Below are 18,193 nucleotides of genomic sequence, written 5' to 3'. Positions count from 1 at the left end.
TGCAGGAAAAAAAAAAATCTGAGTAGCATTTTTATAGCATTAAATTCAGAATGACTATGGGAAGTAAGTAGTTTTATGGCAGTTCCCTGGAACCCAACTTTTTCTAATGTACTTGGCTGTCCACTTGGAAATTAGTCAACATTTTGAGTCCGGAAAACATTTTTCATTTTCAAACTCACATGTCATTTAAGAATTCATGCTGTAAATGGCATTTAAAAGCAAATATATTGTCTGCTTCAAGTCACTTAAGAATAGCCAAGGTATAAGTATATATTCTTTATATTACTTTGTTATTGTTAACCCTTACCCGAAGATATTTTTTCCATTGATTTCTACAGACAGTGGAAGGAAGGAAAGGAGAGAGGGGAGGAGGAAGAGAAACGTCGTTGTGAGAGACATTAAGATGATTGGTGTTTCCCTCACATGCCCAGAGCTAGGGATTGAACCTGCAACCCAGGGACTGCCTTTGACCAGGAATCAAATCTGAGACCCTTTTTTTTTTGGGGGGGGGGGCTCTAACCACTGATCCCACCAGCCAAGTGCTATGTGTACTTTCATATATAATTTATGATGTAGGCTCATTATATTACACAGTTGTAAATAATAGTCTTATTTTAAACTTATTTTAAAATAGGCAGTCTGTGACAAACTGTTTATCACTACTGTAGACAAGAAAAATGGTGACATAATTGAATGTCTTGGCCATGAGAAGAAACTCAAAGAACTCATGACCAGAAACCTGTACTGTATCCAAATCTTAATAAGCTAATGTATTAATTTTTAAAGTTTTAAAAAGGATTTGTTCAGTATGGAATACAGTTATGTATTATTTGTGTGCCATAGACACACAGAGGAAATATATGTCATGTATCAAAAATGGTTTCAGTTTACCTGTAATTTTTTTCTTTCTTTTTCTGTTGTAATTATATTTGTAATAATAATAATAATAATAATAATAATAAAACAACTTAGCTTCTCACCAACAGTCATTTTTATTTAATGAGCTCGATTCTCAGGCCTGACATTTTTGTTAACTCACAAAAAGTTTATGGGGAAACTGTAATTGTTATGCTAAAGAATTTGTTGAAGAAAATTGAATCACCTGCTGGAACACACCTTTCTGCATCTTGCAAGAGGGAGGCATCAGGCAGGATGTAAGAAATTTCCACGCAATACTCACCATCCAGTAGTGTCACCTGTAGAACTCCATCACCCGCGCCACTTCCCTTTCCTCTCATTCATTCTTAACCCTGACAGGTGCCTGTCCTTCACCAGAGGATCCCTTAGACCAGATGCCAGAAAAGCCTGCAGGCATCTGGAAAATAAGATTCTGTTACTACAGCTACACTTTCCTAATCATGTCTTCTCAGTAACAAAAGCTCTGCTGGCTTCCTCCAAGTCTAGGAGGACAGCTCCAGTCCTATAGGGCTAAACTTCCTAAATGGGGCTCTCAGACTTTAAATCTTTGAGTTGGCGTAATGCTAGATTCTGGAAATTGGGGAAGGCGGTTAATAGGGAACAGTCATGAATGGATAGCTGTGCGTTTTCTTGTAAACTACTTGGAAGAGGGAGATTCTGTTAGAACACGGATAATATGTTCCAAGGTTCACTGCTGTTCCTGGATGGCCCTAATCCAGTGAGACAATCTAGACACAAACACCCTGACTCTTCTACACGTTTAGTGTAGAGCAGTGGTCGGCAAACTCATTAGTCAACAGAGCCAAGTATCAACAGTACAACGATTGAAATTTCTTTTGAGAGCCAATTTAAAAAAAATTAAACTTCTAACGCCACTTCTTCAAAACAGACTCGCCCAGGCCGTGGTATTTTGTGGAAGAGCCGCACTCAAGGGGCCAAAGAGCCGCATGTGGCTCGTAAGCCTGTTTGCCAACCACTGCTGTAGAAGTCCTATGTGAGCAAGGGAGGGCTGAGAGCATGAATTCTGCAATCAGGCAGTTAGTTCTGGGAATGAATGCAGCCAGGCCATGTGCTTCAGGAAGTTACTAAATTTCCCTGTCTTCCCCTCATGTGTAACTGGGGACATTTATATCCACGTCACACCAAATAGCTGTGCAATGAAAGAGAATGATATATTGAAAATGTTTCATCCAGTGCCTAGCACCTAAGTACCGTACTCAGTAAATTGTGTTCATATCAGCAGCAAACATTAAGTTATTGGAAGGAGGAGAATCTGGTAGGAGGAGGAACGAGGGAAGTGAGAGGAGGCGAGGCAAAGCTAACGAGACAGCTTTTGTCTGTGCAGGGAGCTTGCTTTTAAATGCCTCCGACACCTTGTGGGAGCCCCGAACTGACTGACCCAGGGGAACACGGGTGCTCACACAGGGTTCCAGCTTCCCTTACGGAGAAGTCAGTTCACACTCCAAACAGAGGTGGGTTCTTAGACCTTAGGCCTGAACTGTGTTCTACAGTTTGTTCTGGGATGTCTTTGGCAGCATTTAGAAATAGTTTCAAATGACACGCAGGAAACTGTTGGGAAAGAGCATTACGGGAAACTCCCATGCTGAACTGAACAGGGCACTTTCATCCTCAAACAAAATTTAACAGTTATGATCAGCAAACGACATGCATTGCCAATGGCTTAGACGGAGAAACCTGGGGGAAACCTTTCACCGTCTCAGGCTGCATCCACTCAAAGCCCGCTGGGTCCTTCAACTTACCAAGCACAGGCCTTTACCTTTACATTTAGGCTCCCATTTCCCCCTTTTACTCTGAGAACATTCCCATCCCTTCCAGAGGATCAGGGTGTTGACAATCCTCAGGAAGACTAAGCTCCTAGGGAAAAGAAGGAAATGCCTAAGAAATTTCAAAGAAGACTCTTCCAATAATATCAGTCAAAATATTAATCTCTCATCGGGGTGTAGAGGAAGAGTGGAAGGGGAAGGCGGGGCACAGAGGTTCATGACCCGAAGCCAGGGATCGGTTTCCTTATACACAGCCAGCCCCACCCGAATTGTACACAAAATTGTCTATCTGTGGCCCGACCGGTGTGGATCGTGGTTGAGCTTTTCACCCTATAAATGAGGAGGTCACAGTTCCATTCCCCTGTCAGGCTCCATCCCCAGTGGGGGCGCAGGCAGGAGGCAGCTGATCAATGATTCTTTCTCATCATTGCTGTTTCTATCTCTCTCTCCCTCTCCCTTCCTCTCCCGGAAACAAATTAAAAAATGTTTTTAAAAATGGTCTTTCTGTGCTATTAAAAAAAAAAATATATATATATATATTATTGATTTTTTACAGAGAGGAAGAGAGAGGGATAGAGAGTTAGAAACATCCATGAGAGAGTCACTAATCAGCTGCCTTTTGCACACCCCCTACTGGGGATGTGCCCGCAACCAAGGTACATGCCCTTGACCGGAATCGAACCTGGGACCTTTCAGTCCGCAGGTTGACACTCTATCCACTGAGCCAAACCGGTCTCGGCTGTGCTATTTTCATAGAAAGAAAAATCATAGCTTTCATCTACTGCTCAAAAAAAAGAGTTCAGTAGCCGAAACCGATTTGGCTCAGTGGATAGAGCATTAGCCTGCGGACTGAAGGGTCCTGGGTTCGATTCCGGTCAAGGGCACATACCTTGGTTGTGGGCATATCCCCAGTAGATTTCAAAGATTTCAAAGAATCTTCTTTGAAATTTCTTAGGCATTTCCTTCTTTCCCTAGGAGTTTAGTCTTTCTGAGGATTGTCAACACCCTGAACCCAGTAGGGGGTGTGCAAGAGGCAGCTGATCAATGATTCTCTCTCATCAATGTTTCTAACTCTCTATCCCTCTCTCTTCCTCTCTGTAAAAAATCAATAAAATATATATATATATATATATATATATATATATATATATATATATATATATATATATATAAAAGAGTTCAGTAATTCAAGAAAGGTTAAGAACCACCAAGCCAGAAACCCTAGCACCAAGAAACAACCCCCAGCCCTAGCCGATTTAGCTCAGTGGACAGAGCGTCGTTGGTCTGCGGTCTCAAGGGTCCTGGGTTCAATTCCGGTCAAGGGCATGTACCTTGGTTGTAGGCACATCCCCAGTAGGGGGCATGCAGGAGGCAGCAGATCGATGTTTCTCTCTCATTGATGTTTCTGACTCTTTCTCCCCTCTCTCTCTCCCCTCTCCCTCTCTCTCTGTAAAAAATCAATATATTAAAAAAAAAAAACCAAACAAACAAACCCAGAGCCAAAACTGGTTTGGTTCAGTGGATAGAGCGTCGGTCTGCAGACTGAAAGGTCCCAGGTTCGATTCCGGTCAGGGGCATGTACCTTGGTTGCGGGCACATCCCCAGTGTGGGGTGTGCAGGAGGCAGCCAATCAATGATTCTCTCTCATCATTGAAGTTTCTCTCTCTTCTCCCTTCCTCTCTATAAAAAATCAATAAGATATATTAAAAAAAAACACAACACACCCACAAACCACCCATCTGTAGTATATAAATCACAGACCCACCACCACGGCTGCCCTCCTCCTCCCCCTCCCCCTGGCCACACGCCATGACCCAGGCCGAGATGAAGCAGGCCAGTCCCCTCAGGCCACTTTCGGAATAACGGATGGCTTAAAAAACAAATCTTTAATGGAATCTGTGGTCAAATAATATGTTACAACAAAAATATACAGAATGTACACAATACAAAAATATTTAGAAACAAACATCGCAGCTTGGTTTCTTGTTTGTTTTCCACTTACTTCCTTGGGGGGGTGGGGAGGGCAGAGTTGAGCGTTGGGCAGTTTTTTAAGGCAGAGGAGTGAGTATCCGTGCTTTCCAGCCAGCCCTGGGAGCACGGTGCCAGGAAGGGGCTTCCGGCCACCTGGGGAACCTGCATTATTTGCAAATGAAATTGGACGCAGGGGAAAGGCTGGGCCTGGTGAGCAATGACTCTCCTAATCCCCCGGGCAGGAGCGGTTCTCATGGAAATGGAGAGTCCTATTACGCCTCATTAGGGAGCTTTTCCTAATTAAAAAACGAATGACTAATGGTGTCATTAAAGCGAAATTTCTCCTTTGAAGGTTTGTTTTCCTTTCCCGCCCCCCCCCCCCCCCCCCCCCCCCCCCCCCCCCCCCCCCCCCGGCTTCTGTGATTCCTCTTCCGTTTAACGAGTGAGTGGGTCTGTGGCTGCTGCTGAGAGAGTCCCCAGGTTTCAATTTCTGCCTCATGCAGGTGCAAACCCGGCTTCGCTCCGTGGCCGGGAGATCCACACCACCCTCATGTGTCGGCCAACGGTGGAGGAGGGAGGAGGGAAACATGCTGCTGGCAGGGTGCTGGGAGCCGGGGGACAAAGGGACCTGCTGAGGAGAAAGCCCTGCCCCCAAATGGAACCTTTCTTACTTGAAAATGGGCTCTGGCCCTGGGTTAGAGACCTGGGTAACGGGGGAAGTGACAGTCACCACTGGATGGCCCTGCGGAGAAGGGATGGCTGGGAGAGGCTGGTGGAGACGGCTGTTAAGCAGACCAGAGAACTTCTGAGTTGCCCTTCGACACTCAGCGGACAGGGAGCAGCTGACACTGGCTGGGCTGGGGCCTATGGTGAGGATCCGGGGAAGGGGAGAGGGGATGGGTGGGGGATGAGGATGGAGGGTGAGGATGGGGCAATCTGAACTGCTCCAGGCCTCAGAGGACATGGGTGGGACTCCCACCGCGGGCAGTCCTCCCGAACAGCTTCCATCCTAAGCCCCAGGGAACTGGATGCCCCTGGAGGGCTTTGTAGAATCTTCTAGTTCACGGTCTTGTCACCCCTGTGAGAGGAAGGCCCCTCTCCACGCCACACCAGACAAAGGCAGGGGGAGGGGGTGCTCTGTGCTCCCTCAAACTACAACCCAGAACCTCCAGGGGCCAGGAGAGGGCCTGGCAGAGAGTCCTGATCCCCAGCAGGTGACAGCGGCCTCTGCCGCTCCAGGAGGGTCAGCCCCACGCACGCGCGCACGCACGCACACAAGGTTAGCAGTAGCCATAGCCCCCTCTGCCATCCTTACCCATCTCCTCATCCCCGGCTCCAGCTCCGTCTCCTCTCCCCAAGAGCTGACCCTTCCAGCTACACCTTTCCCTCCGGAGGCAGAGGGGCTGGCAGGGCACAGACAAGGTCCCTCAGGGCAACACAGCCCAGCCGCCTGGGCGGCCCGTCCTCAGCAGAGTTGGTGCAAGTGCAGCCTGAGCTTCTGTGCCATGCGGACAGCCTAGTTAGCAGTGGGCAAAGGCGGGGCCGGGCTGGGTGTGGGTGACCTGGGTGGAGAGACCGTGCCCATTTGTGTGTGATGACTGGGGATGGAAGCCACCGTGGCCCAAGACGCCCAAATGTCCGGCCCGGCTGACTTCGAGCCTCGGGGTGGCTCTCATGGGCCAGTGGCTGGTAGAAGCAGTCCCTACGCTCCTGCCCTTGTTCCTGCAGGAACCCAAGCCTGGCTTCTTCCTCCTGCGGGGCTGTCAGTGGTTGGGAGTCGCGAGAGCAGTATAAAGAGAGGACATTTTGTCAAAAGCCCTCCTCCCACCTTCCCTGGGGCCTGCACCAGCTCCCGCCGCCGGGAGGCCATTCCCTTGTGAAATGGGCGTGGGGATGGACGTGAACACCTCCCAGCTCCCTCCTCGCTCCGAGAACCCGAGCCACAGCTGCCTCACTTCTGACGCGCATCCACGCCCCCAGCGATTCCTCTCTAGGTCTCCACCTGAACTGGGATTCCTTTTGCCGCAACCTCCCGTCCCCCTGAACTCAAAAGTCACGTGGCCTCCATATTCCTGCCAACCTCTGTTGCACCCCAAGCTCCCCCCTCCACAGAGAGACAGGACAGAATCCTCTCAGTATGAAGGCCACTCCAGAGGGAGCCCAAGCAGGAGCCGGCAAAGGCGAGGAAACCTCAGCATCCCGAGGGGCCGCCCTCCCACCACAGACCCCTCCCCCACCCTCAGGGATCCCCAGGGGGACGCCTGGGAGGGCCGGGGAGTGGAGAAGAAGAGGCAGGCTTTGCTAAACGCCAGGATCCTCAGGAACCACAACACCCTACCTCTCAGCCCCTTCCTTCCTCTCATGCAGACGCGTCCCCAGGCGCCCACTGCCCCTCACAGCCTTCCTCTGGGGACTCTAACTCGCCCCGTTGTTTTTCCCATCACACGGGCACCTCCACCCAGCACACCACGTGCTCACCATCAGAACAGTCTCCACAACCAAAGGATAGGCCCGATGTGGGCTCAGGGCAACGGAAGGGCAGGGCTTCAGAGACAAGGCAGGGCATGGGATGGGACGTGGGCCCTGGTGCGAGAGGCCAGCATGCGGGGGGAGAAGGAGGGAGAAGTCCCAAGCAGGGCCTTCCCCAAGGGGGAACGAGGGATGAATTCCCTCTTGCTGGGGTTCCTCTTGCTGGGTACCCCCATGGCAAGGGTAGGGAGTTATAGGATCTCCCTCCTCTGCCCCACACTCCAGGCATTGGAGGCCACACCCCAGTGCCCACCTATAGGCACAGAAAGGCACCGGGGCTCCCCGGCCTCGTCCACAGGTCCGACACCAGGCCCCCTTCCCCTCCCAGAGCTCCAGAGGGAACACTTCCTGGCCCGCCATTACCTCTGGGCTGGACAAGGGCCTGCCTGGCCACTGCCCCTCAGGCCTTCCTTACACTCTATGGCGGGGGTGGGGAATGTCTGGCCCGAGGGCCACATAAGGCCTGGGAAAACATTTGGTCCGGCCCTGCCAAGGCATTACGGATGAGTCAAATGTTTGACCAAACGCAGCAGGCTGATGTTTACGTTGATGATTTTGTGTGGCCCGTGAATGATGTTATAAATACCCAGATGGCCGTTGGCAGTAAGGAGGTTCCCCACCCCTGCTCCATGGTCTCTCAGGGCGGAGGATGAGGCTGCTCTCAGCCCGCCCAAAAGGGACAGCCCCTCTCAGCCCACGCCAGGCTTCTGCTGGCCCGATGTCTTTGGAAGAGTCTAGAAAAGCTGCAGCAGCCAATCCAACTCCTCCAGCAGGCGCCTTTCGGAACAGAGCCTCCACCGTCCGCCCAGCATCTCTCGTCCTCTTCCTCTCGGCCTCCCTGAGCTGGTGATGAGAAAACAGAATCCAGGTGCTCCTTTCTGCTGCCACGTCTCCCTCCCCTCCACGACCTCCGTCCCCCAGCCCTTAGGGGGGCGGGGGCAGCTTCAAGTCCAGCAGGTTGTAGGCAAAGACATTCCAGAAGACGGCGAACAGCACGAAGATGGTGTACATGGCCACAAAAATCCACCACAGCGACTGGTCCTGCAGCCTCTGCTCGTAGTTCCTCAGGACCACCACGCCCAGGGTGATGCCCACAGCCACGCCACCCAAGTGTGCCACGAAGCTCGGGTGCGGGCATGGGGGATAGGCCGACGGGTGGAACCGGAGCCACACGGCCCGCCCGAACTCCATGCTCACTGCGAGGGGAGGAAGCACAGAGAGGTCACGGCAGGCCCCGGGCAGGGGCTGAGCGAGAGGCCTTGGAAGCCCCCCACCCACTCTGCCATCCACCCGTTACCCCCCGCGCCACAGATCAAGCTCTGTTTGTTCTGCGCGCTGGGGACACAGTAGTGAAGCAGACAGACAAGTCTCTGTTCTCCCAGGGCTTGTAGGACCTGGCAACCCGCCAGCATTACATACACGAGGTCAGTTCAGTAAGAGGAACTCTATGGGAAACAAACGTAAGTGACTCAAAGCCAATGCTGGGCCCTCGCTGGTTTGGCTCAGTGGATAGAGCGTTGGTCAGTGGACTAAAGGGTCTCAGGTTCGATTCCAGCGAAGGACACATGCCTGGATTGTGGGTTCGACACCCTTCCGCCCCCAGTAGGGGGCAGGCAGGAGGCAGCCAATCAATGATTCTCTCTCATCATTGACGTTTCTATCTATCCTTCTCCCTTCCTCTCTGAAATAAATAAAAATATCAAAATAAATAAATAAATAAATAAATAAATAAATAAATAAATAAATAAATAAAGCTAGGTATAAGGAGGGGGATTCTTTAGTTTGGAGAATCAGTCAAGATCTCCCTAAAGAGGTCTTGCTTGGCCAGACTGGCTCAGTGGTTGAGCGTCGACCTATGAACCAGGAATTCACGATTCAATTCCTGGTCAGGGCACATGCACGGATTGTGGACTTGATCTTGCGTGGGGCATGCAGGAGGCAGCAGATCATTTTATTCTCTCTCATAATTGATGTTTCTATCTCTCTCTCCCTCTCTGAAATCAATTTAAAAATATTATTTTGCCCTAGCTGGTTTAGCTCAGTGGATAGAGCATTGGCCTGCAGACTGAAGGGTCAAGGGCATGTACCTCGGTTGCAGACTCCCAGCCCTGATTAGGGGGAGGCAACCAATCAATGTGTCTCTCTCACATCAGTGTTTTTTTTCTCTCTCTCCTTTCCACTCTAAAAAAATAAAATAAAAAATAGATTTTTAAAAGAGGTGGCATTTGAGCTGAGATGTGACTATTGATCGAAGAGCACTCCTGGCAGAGGGGACAGCTGATGCTGAAGCCCTCGATCCCTGCTGTCACATGTCCCAGAGGCTCAGCCTCCATGTTGGTACAAAGTCTCAGCCTCTGTGTACCAGGCTACCCTGCCGGGGCATTAATAACAAGCAACATGTGCTAGCGCTTTCCAGTTTATAAAGTGTTTGCATGTATCGTTTCAAAACCCTCAGGAAACCCTCAGAACCAGTGCTTCTGTGCTTGGAAGGAAGAGATGAAGGGGGAGAAGGGCAAAGAAGGAATGGAAATAAATGGCCCCAGCAAGGTGCTGGGATTTCTAACAGATTCTGAACTGCCCTCCCTCACTCTCCAATCCATCCTTCTTGCATGAACCTGGGTTGGTCAATTCAATGGGGGTGTACTCTCTTGAAGTAATAGTTGCTGGGAAATTGCCATTTTGTTAACCCACCATTCAAAGACACTTAGGGCAGGTACGCTTACCCCATTTTACAGATGAGGAAACCAAGGCGAATTTGACAGATTGAAAGAAAACTATGTGAGGGGAATTGTGTCCTTGTACAGGTACCATTTAATGCACCAGTGAGCCTCTCTCCACCCTAGGCACTCAGGGGTGCCAGCACCTCCTGGGGATTGCCTCACCTTCGGGCATGAGCCTGCAACTCCAAGGATGGCCGGCAGATGGCGGAAAAGGTGCAGCCAGGGACAGGCACTGTGTCCTCCCCACTCCTCCCCAGGCCCTGGGGCATCTTCCTGCCCTTGCTTAGCAGGCCCTGGGTTCCACAGGGGAGGTTTGAAAGACGTGGTCCCCGACTCCAAAATAGCATTTTAGTTTTGATGATCTTGAGAGTTGTTTTTTTTTTTTTTTTTTTTAATCTTATTTAAAAAAATATTTTTATTGATTTCAAAGAGGGAGAAAGCGATAGAAACGTGAATCATCAATCAGCTGCCTCCTGCATGCCCCACAATGGGATCAAGCCCACAACCCAGGCATGTGCCCTTGATAGGAATTGAACCTGAGACCCTTTAGTCTGCAGGCTGACACTCTATCCACTGAGTCAAACCAGCTAGGGCTGTTATTTTCTAAATAGCAAGAGTCATACTTCTCTTCCCTTCCTTGCAAACAGACAAGCTGAGCCTGAGCAGACAGGGAAGCTGTGCTCACCCCTGCCCTGCCCCCTCCTCTTCCCCCACCGCCCTGGCTCAGAGTCTGCGCTTTAGGGCTGGAAGTTCCTCTGGAAGTGGAGATCCTCCAACTGGCAACTGAGACCAGAGAGTCCTGAAAGACAGGAATGAAGTGGAGCCCACACGGGCCCCTCCGCGCCATGATTTTTCTGGCTCCGTCTTCCTCTTCCCCACCAGGGCGGTGGCTGACCCAGGCAGAGACCGTCCCGGTGCCCCTGCCCAGCCTGGCTAAAGTGTGGACATTAGAAAAGGTGCAGGCTGGCTCTGACTTCGGCTCTACCATCTCTAGCCAGGTGGCCCAGGGCGAGGAACTCTGAGCCTCGGTGCACCCCTGAAAATTAAGCCTAAAAATATCCTCTTCACAGCGGTGGTCTGAGGACTGAATGAGAGACTGGGTTCCCGTTGCTTTCCTCCTACCTCCTTCACTTCTGTTCAGACTATTCTCTTTCTTTCTCAGAATGAGCCTCCTGGCCTCTGGTCCCATCTCTCTGACACTCAACTCCTCCACAATGCAGCCTGACTGGGCTCCTAAACCCAAATCTGTCAGTAACTCTTTTTTTTTTTTCTTTTCTTTTTTCTAAAAATGTCATATGGGATTTTCATTTCAATAACACTTAGAAATTCCAGCAAGCCATCAATACTAGTTATAGTAAAGCTTTAAAATTAGCTTGTGTCTTATGAAAATTGCTTATGAAAACTTCTTATGGCCATTTTCAGGGGCCTTAATGTCTTCGATGTCTTTAAGGCTCATAACATGGCTTTCCTATTGCCAGCTTTCTCTAAATTTCCGAACACATTCAGGTAAGCAGACTTATTGGCTGGCTTTGTCGGTAACTCTTGTTTAAAACCTTCCAAGGACTTCCTAGTGTTTGCAGATGAAGTCCAATCTTCCTCTTTGCATTTATTTATTTATTAAAAATATTTTATTGATTTTTTACAGCGAGGAAGAGAGAGGGATGGAGAGTTAGAAACATCGATGAGAGAGAATCTTTGCATTGAAAGCCGTTCATGAGCTGACTATTATCTCTTCTCACAATCACACAGTCTCAAACCTCATACGTCGAATTTGCAACTGACTTGCAGGCCATGACCCTTCATCCTCCTGTGTCTTGGTTCAGACTATTCTTCCTACTCCCTGCACCCGCAATGCCCTCTTACACCCTGGCTACGCGGTGGCCTCCTGCCTGTCCTGGTCAACATGACCCTTGCAGGTAGAACGGACTAGGATTCACAGCCTGCTCCTAGGGGTTCATGGGTTACAGTTTGTAAACCTGCTAAAATTACTAGTTTCAGTGCACATGTACACACGCATATGCGTGTTTTTCCAGGGATGGGGTCTCTAGCTTCCAACAGGAGATCTCAAAGGACCGACTCGGTGACCCAAAAGGTTATTAAGAAGTTATTTTCCTTGACCTGGATGCCAGTCATTGAGCTGGACGCTCACTCTGGGTGCACTTTCCCGTTTGCATATCACATGTCAATAAACAGTTTAAGGTTAAGAAATAGCAGAGTGGCCCAGACTTCTCTCATAACACTCCTCGTTGTTGCACATTATTGACAGCTCCTCCCTCTTTTTCTTGACCATAGGCCCCTGAAGGGCAGGGACTGTGCTGTCTTTATATCCCCAGGCCCAGGGCAGGGCTCCCTCCCTCCAGCGGGCTGGTCAGTACTTACTACAGATCAAGGCCACACCCATCCTCAGCAGCTTGAATTGGCACTTCATGCCTGACCAGTTCTAGGAAAAGAGGAGAGCATTCCATTAGTTCCAGACTGGACCACTTCTCTGCAGAAGCATCTCGCTTAAGAAAACCTGACACTTAAAAAAAAGTAATCTTCCCTTAGCCGGTGTGGCTCAGTGGCTGAGCATAGACCTATGAACCAGGCAGTCACGGTTTGATTCCCAGTCAGGACACATGCCCAGGTTTCCAGTTTCATCCCCAATTGGGGGCACGAAGGAGGCAGCCAATCAACGATTCTCTCTCTTCATTGATGTTTCTATCCCTCTCTCCCTCTCCCTTCTTCCCTGAAATCAATAACAATATATTTAAAGAGAAATAAATAAATAAATAAGTCACCTCCATTAAGTCCTGAGAGAGGGGTTGTGACTTAGTCACAGATCACACCGGCGTGGCTTTAAGATTTTAGACAATGGTAAGCTTATTACTGTCGGAAAGCTCTGGAGCCGCACCAGCAGGGCAAGAGAATCTGGAGGGAAATGAGAGTCCCTGTGTCCTCTAGGCACACAAACGCCACCTGAGAGTTGCATTAATTGCTGGGTCTGTGGCAGGCAGTTAGGCAGACAAGAGCAGAGCAAGGACGGATGACGGGTGATGGGCCAGGTACAGAAGGTCACATAATGGTAAGCCAAAGGTGCCCAGCAATGGACAATCAGTTGTAGGGTGGGACCTTGCCCCCAGGATGACTTTTCCTCCCCTGGCACATCCATGGTCACGAGGTTTGGACCCCCTGACCTTCCCTCCCTAGAGATAACAGGTAGGCCTCAGTTGTATTTCAACTCCAGGCCCAGACAAGCAACAAAACCAGCGATGGCTGACTGAACAACGGCTGCCCTGAAGAACGACCCCTGTCAAGCAGAGAACATAACCCTAAAGGTCACCTCTGGAAAACTGCGGAATGTTCTAGTGAGATATTTCCCTAGAATCTCCCCTAACATCTCCGCCCTTAAACCCTGCATCTCCCTCCGAGGAGCATGCAGGTGCCTTTCCCTTTCCTCTCCCGCTTCCGTCCCCAGACACAGGCATGGAACCATTAGCCCCCTCACTCCCAAGCTCCAAGGGCCCTTTCTTACACTCCATATCTCATTTCTTAAGCCCATTGCTTCAAGGAATTACGTTTTCTACCTCTGTAATTTAGCCAGTACGTGTTCTCTCACAGTTTGGGTCTTGGCTCTGAATTCTTCCCTAGCCAGAACCCAAGTACCGAGGTTGCTGAGCCCAGGTTTGGTCTGACCCCCTGGTCGTACAACTAGTGGCTGCTCCTTCTGCCTACAACAAACAGGTCCAGGATTGCAAAGGGATGCAGGACAGCGACCCAAGCAGAGTCCAAGCAGAACCATCAAGATGATTAGAGAACTCAAAATCCTGCATAGGAGGGATGACTGAAGAGAAGACGCAGGGGTTGAGTTCCCTGTTGTCAAGTGAGTCAACACAAGGAAGGCGCACATTCAGTGTAACCTGCAAGCAGAAGACTCAGTGGATGAAAACTTCGGAGAGTTTTTTTTCCCCCCCAAGAGAAAATAACCAAATTTGATATATATGTACGGGAACCCAGCATACATGAGAGTCAGAGAACCCACATGCACGAGAGGTTCAGAGATAGAAAAGGAACATGGGTGTGTAAGATGTCTTGAGCCAGGATGAGGTCAGGTGGCTTGGGGGCTTCAAAGAGTCATGGCAGGTGATAAACAGATGTTTGTCCTGCCCCATAGATGGATCAAAAGAGGTTATCTCTGGTGATCTCTTATTATGGGCAAGGCCCCTAATTCAAGTTCATCTAGGCAGTTAAGGGAGGAACATAGGTTTCTCTTCAGCCTTTAGCTCAAAGCACTCTGCATACCTCAGGGGCCCATCTTGGGGCGACTCATTCTGAACACTCCTAGTTCCCTCCTCTGAGACTTCCCTGAAAGTTCCACATTCTGGAGGTTGAGAAAGAGGAGAGAGTTCCATTAGTTCCAGATCAGACCAGTCTTCTGCTGTGCTCTGAGGGCGGAATGAGAGACGGAGTGGTCCCTTCGCTCTCCTCCTGCCCCAGGGCAGACTGTTCTGTAGCTCATTAAACCAGTCTCAGTCTGGGGGAGGTAGTTCCATTAAACCACTGTTCCCATCCCAGCAGGCGGAGATGCCGGTGGGCTCCCAAAGGCAGGCCCACAGTGCCAGCTATCGGGCGGGTAACGAGGGGCATCTCTATGGAGGCAGGAGCAAAGCAGAGGTTAGTGCTCAGAGCAGACTAGGCCCTCCGTTTCCGAGTCAGGAAGGCGGGCAGTCAAGAAGACTTCTAGATGGAGTGAAGGCAGGCAGTGACCGTCTGATTCACCCAAAGATTTTTTTTTTTAAGTTTCCATTTTTTTAAAAACATATTTTATTGATTTTTTACAGAGAGGAAGGGAGAGAGATAGAGAGCTAGAAACATCGATGAGAGAGAAACATCGACCAGCCGCCTCCTGCACACCCCCCACCGGGGATGTGCCCGCAACCAACGTACATGCCCCTGACCGGAATCGAACCTGGGACCCTTCAGTCTGCAGACCGATGCTCTACCACTGAGCCAAACCGGCTTTGGCTCTTTTTTTTCTTTAAAAAAAATATTTTGAGAGATGCAAATCAAAACGACAATGCGGTACCATCTCACACCTGTCAGAATGGCCAACATCAACAAATCAACAAATGACAAGTGTTGGCGAGGTTGCGGAGAAAAAGGAACCCTCGTGCACTGCTGGTGGGAATGCAGACTGGTGCAACCACTGTGGAGAACAGTGTGGAGTTTCCTCAAAAAACTGAAAATGGAACTCCCATTTGACCCAGTAATCCCACTCCTAGGATTATATCCCAAGAAACTAGAAACATCAATCAGAAAGGATATATGCACCCCTATGTTCATAGCAGCACAATCTACAATAGCTAGAATTTGGAAACAGCCTAGGTGCCCGTCAACAGATGATTGGATACAAAAACTATGGTACATCTACACAATGGAATACTATGCTGCCATAAAAAAGAAGGAATTCTTATCATTTGCAGCAACCTGGATGGAATTGGAGAACATCATGCTGAGTGAAATAAGCCAGTCAATGAAAGAGAAACACCACATGACCTCACTCATTGGTGGATAATAAAGAACATTATAAACTGATGAACCAAAAGACAGATATAAAGACAGTAAAGCAACAAGCAGACTGTCAAATTACAGCGGGGAGGGGAGGGAGATCTGGGGGAGATAAGAGATCAACCGAAGGACTTGTATACATGCATCTAAGTACAACCAATGGACATAAAACTCTGGGGAGGGAGGGTATGTATGGGAGGGGGGGCAATGTTAAAATATGTACACAGATAATAATTTAATTTAAAAATGTAAAAAAATTCACAAATAATAAAAAAAATTATATATTTTATTGATTTTCCGCAGAGAGGAAGGGAGAGGGATAGAGAGGTAGAAACATCGATGAGAGAGAAACATCGACCAGCTGCCTCCTGCACACCCCCTACCAGGGATGTGCCCGCAACCAATGTACATGACGCTCTATCCACTGAGCCAAATTGGTTTCGGCAAAGTTTCCATTTCCAATAAGCAGAGCTGCCCACAGATGGACTGATCCATCTCGGGGGATGGTGACTTTCCCATCCTGAGGGGTTCACACGGGGCTCCCCCTCACTGGAAGGGGATGCTCCAGCCCTGGGCGTCGGGGAGAGGTGGGCCAGATGGCCTTCACACAAACCCCTTTCCCCCGAGCATCTCCGGACACGCTGAACCTCTACAGGCGAGGGACAGAGGACAATTATCCACCTTACAAAAGAGCTTTCCACTTTACAAAGCACTTCGCCACGGGGTTCCTCGGAGGGGCACTCCTGCGGTGCATTCAGAGCTCCACGCCATTTACCACAGCGTGACGTGCAGACGCCGCGAGGAGCCCGGGGTCTTTGGGAAAACACATCAGACCCGGGGGAGGAGGCACCTGGGGACAGCCAGGGGCTTCTGTCCCCTCCCCATCCGCCCTGCCTCCTTTGCTGCCTGGCCCGGGCCCAGCGGAGGGGCACTCCTCTGACATTGGGGGGCGCGTGCTACACTTCACAGAGGCCCTGACGCTGGCACACACAATAGTGTCTATGGAGCTTTGGGGGGAGGAAGCGGGATGCAGGGAAGCTGCCAAGAAGAGGGAGGAATCCCTGGGCATTGGGCTTCTTGCCCATCACCCGCCTCCCCCCCCATTATCCCTCGCTGACCGGCAAGCCCTGCCTCACAAAAGGCAACACACGGCCCCTCTTTAGACGGGGAAGTCTAATCTTCACTCACGGACAAGCTCTATGCCAGGAAGCAGATGGCAGGACAACAGCGTTCCCTCCAGGTGTCTGCCCACAGAGAAGCATCCCCAGGAGACAGGGAACAAAACGAATTGGTGCCCTCCCCTGAGCTGGCAACCCATGTGGAACTAGCTCCATTAGCTGATGGTGGGCAGCCCTCAGCTTCTCTCCAGGACGGGCAGGGCCTTGGGAGTCACTCGATAAACCATCTTCTCCTAAATGTAAGGTGACCAGACGTCCCAATTTTTAACAATTTGTCCCGCGTTCCACGGCGTTTTAAAGAAGTCCCGATTCTTTTCAAAAATCGGGACTTGTTTAAAACGCCGAGGGACGCGGGACAAATTGTTAGAGATCGGGACTGTCCCGCCAAAAGCGGGACGTCTGGTCACCTTATCTAAATGGCACACACCTGCTGCCAACAAAATGGCCTGTGACAGGGAGCTCACCGCCGGTCCCCCCCCACCCCCCCAGCAGCCTGTGAGCTAATCACTGGAAAGTTCTTCTTGTGATTGTCCGGCCAGGCTTTGCCTCTCTGTGATAACCACCCCACAAGGGGTCTTAATTCTCCCTCAAAAGTGACACTCATGTTCACAGCAGCATTATTCACAACAGCCAAATGTCCATCAACAGGTAAACGGAGAAACAAAACGTGGCAGGTCTATACAAGTGGCGTATCATTCAGCCTTAAAAAAGGAAGAAAAATCTGATTCATACTATACACTTCAATGGATCATGAGCAGATTATGCTAAATGAAAGAAGCCAGTCACAAAAAAGACAAATATTGTATGGTTCCATTTGTATGAGGCACCTAGAAGAGTCCAATTTATAGAAACAGAAATATAACGATGGTTGCCATGGGCTGGGAGGAGGGAGGAGTGGGGGGTGTTTCATGGTTATGGAGTATCAGGTTTGCAAGATGAAAAGAGAGTTTTGTGGGTGGATGGTGGTGATGGTTGCATCATGACGAGAACGTACTTAGCACCACTGAATGCACACTTCAAAATGGTTAAGATGGTACTTTGTAATTTATGTATATTTACCACAGTTAAAACACAAAAGTGAGCCCAACAGGAGTGGCTCAATGGTTGAGCGTGGGCCCATGACCCAGGAGGTCAAAGTTCGATACCTAGAAGTCAGGGTACATGACCTGGTTATGGGATCAATCCCAAGTAGGGGGTGTGCAAGAGGCAGCTGATCAATGATTCTCATCATTGATGTTTCCCTATCTCTCTCCCTATCCCTTCCTCTCTGAAATCAATAAAAATGTTTTTTAAAAAAACCCACAAAATAAAACAAAAGTGATACGGAACACTTCTAGCATCCCTTTACCTCATAAAACCCTCTGATATCTTACCTGAACACAGTGTCTCTCTCACTGAGTTCCGAGTGATAACGTCAAGCAAAGTTAAGTCTAGTATTAGCTGCTCTCTGGGTCCACTCGGGTCCCTGCCCCATCTCACCATCTGGGGTCTGTCCTGGGAAGCACCATTCACCTTTTGGGTCTGGGAAGACCATGGGGGGAGGGGT

General features: G+C 49.7%; 1 protein-coding gene across 3 annotated transcripts in view; it reads right to left on the bottom strand.

Moving 5' to 3' along the window:
• Positions 1-7,979: 7,979 nt before the first annotated feature.
• The window catches only part of RHBDL3 (rhomboid like 3), a 53,112-nt gene continuing 42,898 nt past the window's right edge, over positions 7,980-18,193 (bottom strand). For all 3 annotated transcript variants that reach the window (XM_084862772.1, XM_084862771.1, XM_084862773.1), the window contains 2 exons: positions 12,302-12,362; positions 7,980-8,398 (listed from right to left, as the gene is read on the bottom strand). In XM_084862772.1, coding sequence (XP_084718898.1) covers positions 8,127-8,398; positions 12,302-12,362 — 333 coding nt within the window. In that variant the 3' untranslated portion in view covers positions 7,980-8,126. The remainder of the gene's footprint in view (positions 8,399-12,301; positions 12,363-18,193) is intronic.

This window comes from Pipistrellus hanaki (genome assembly GCF_964339955.1).
Source record: "Pipistrellus hanaki genome assembly, chromosome: 16".
Lineage (NCBI taxonomy): Eukaryota > Metazoa > Chordata > Mammalia > Chiroptera > Vespertilionidae > Pipistrellus > Pipistrellus hanaki.
The sequence above is the reverse complement of the archived record's forward strand: the minus strand, read 5'-3'. Positions and strand labels throughout refer to the sequence as shown.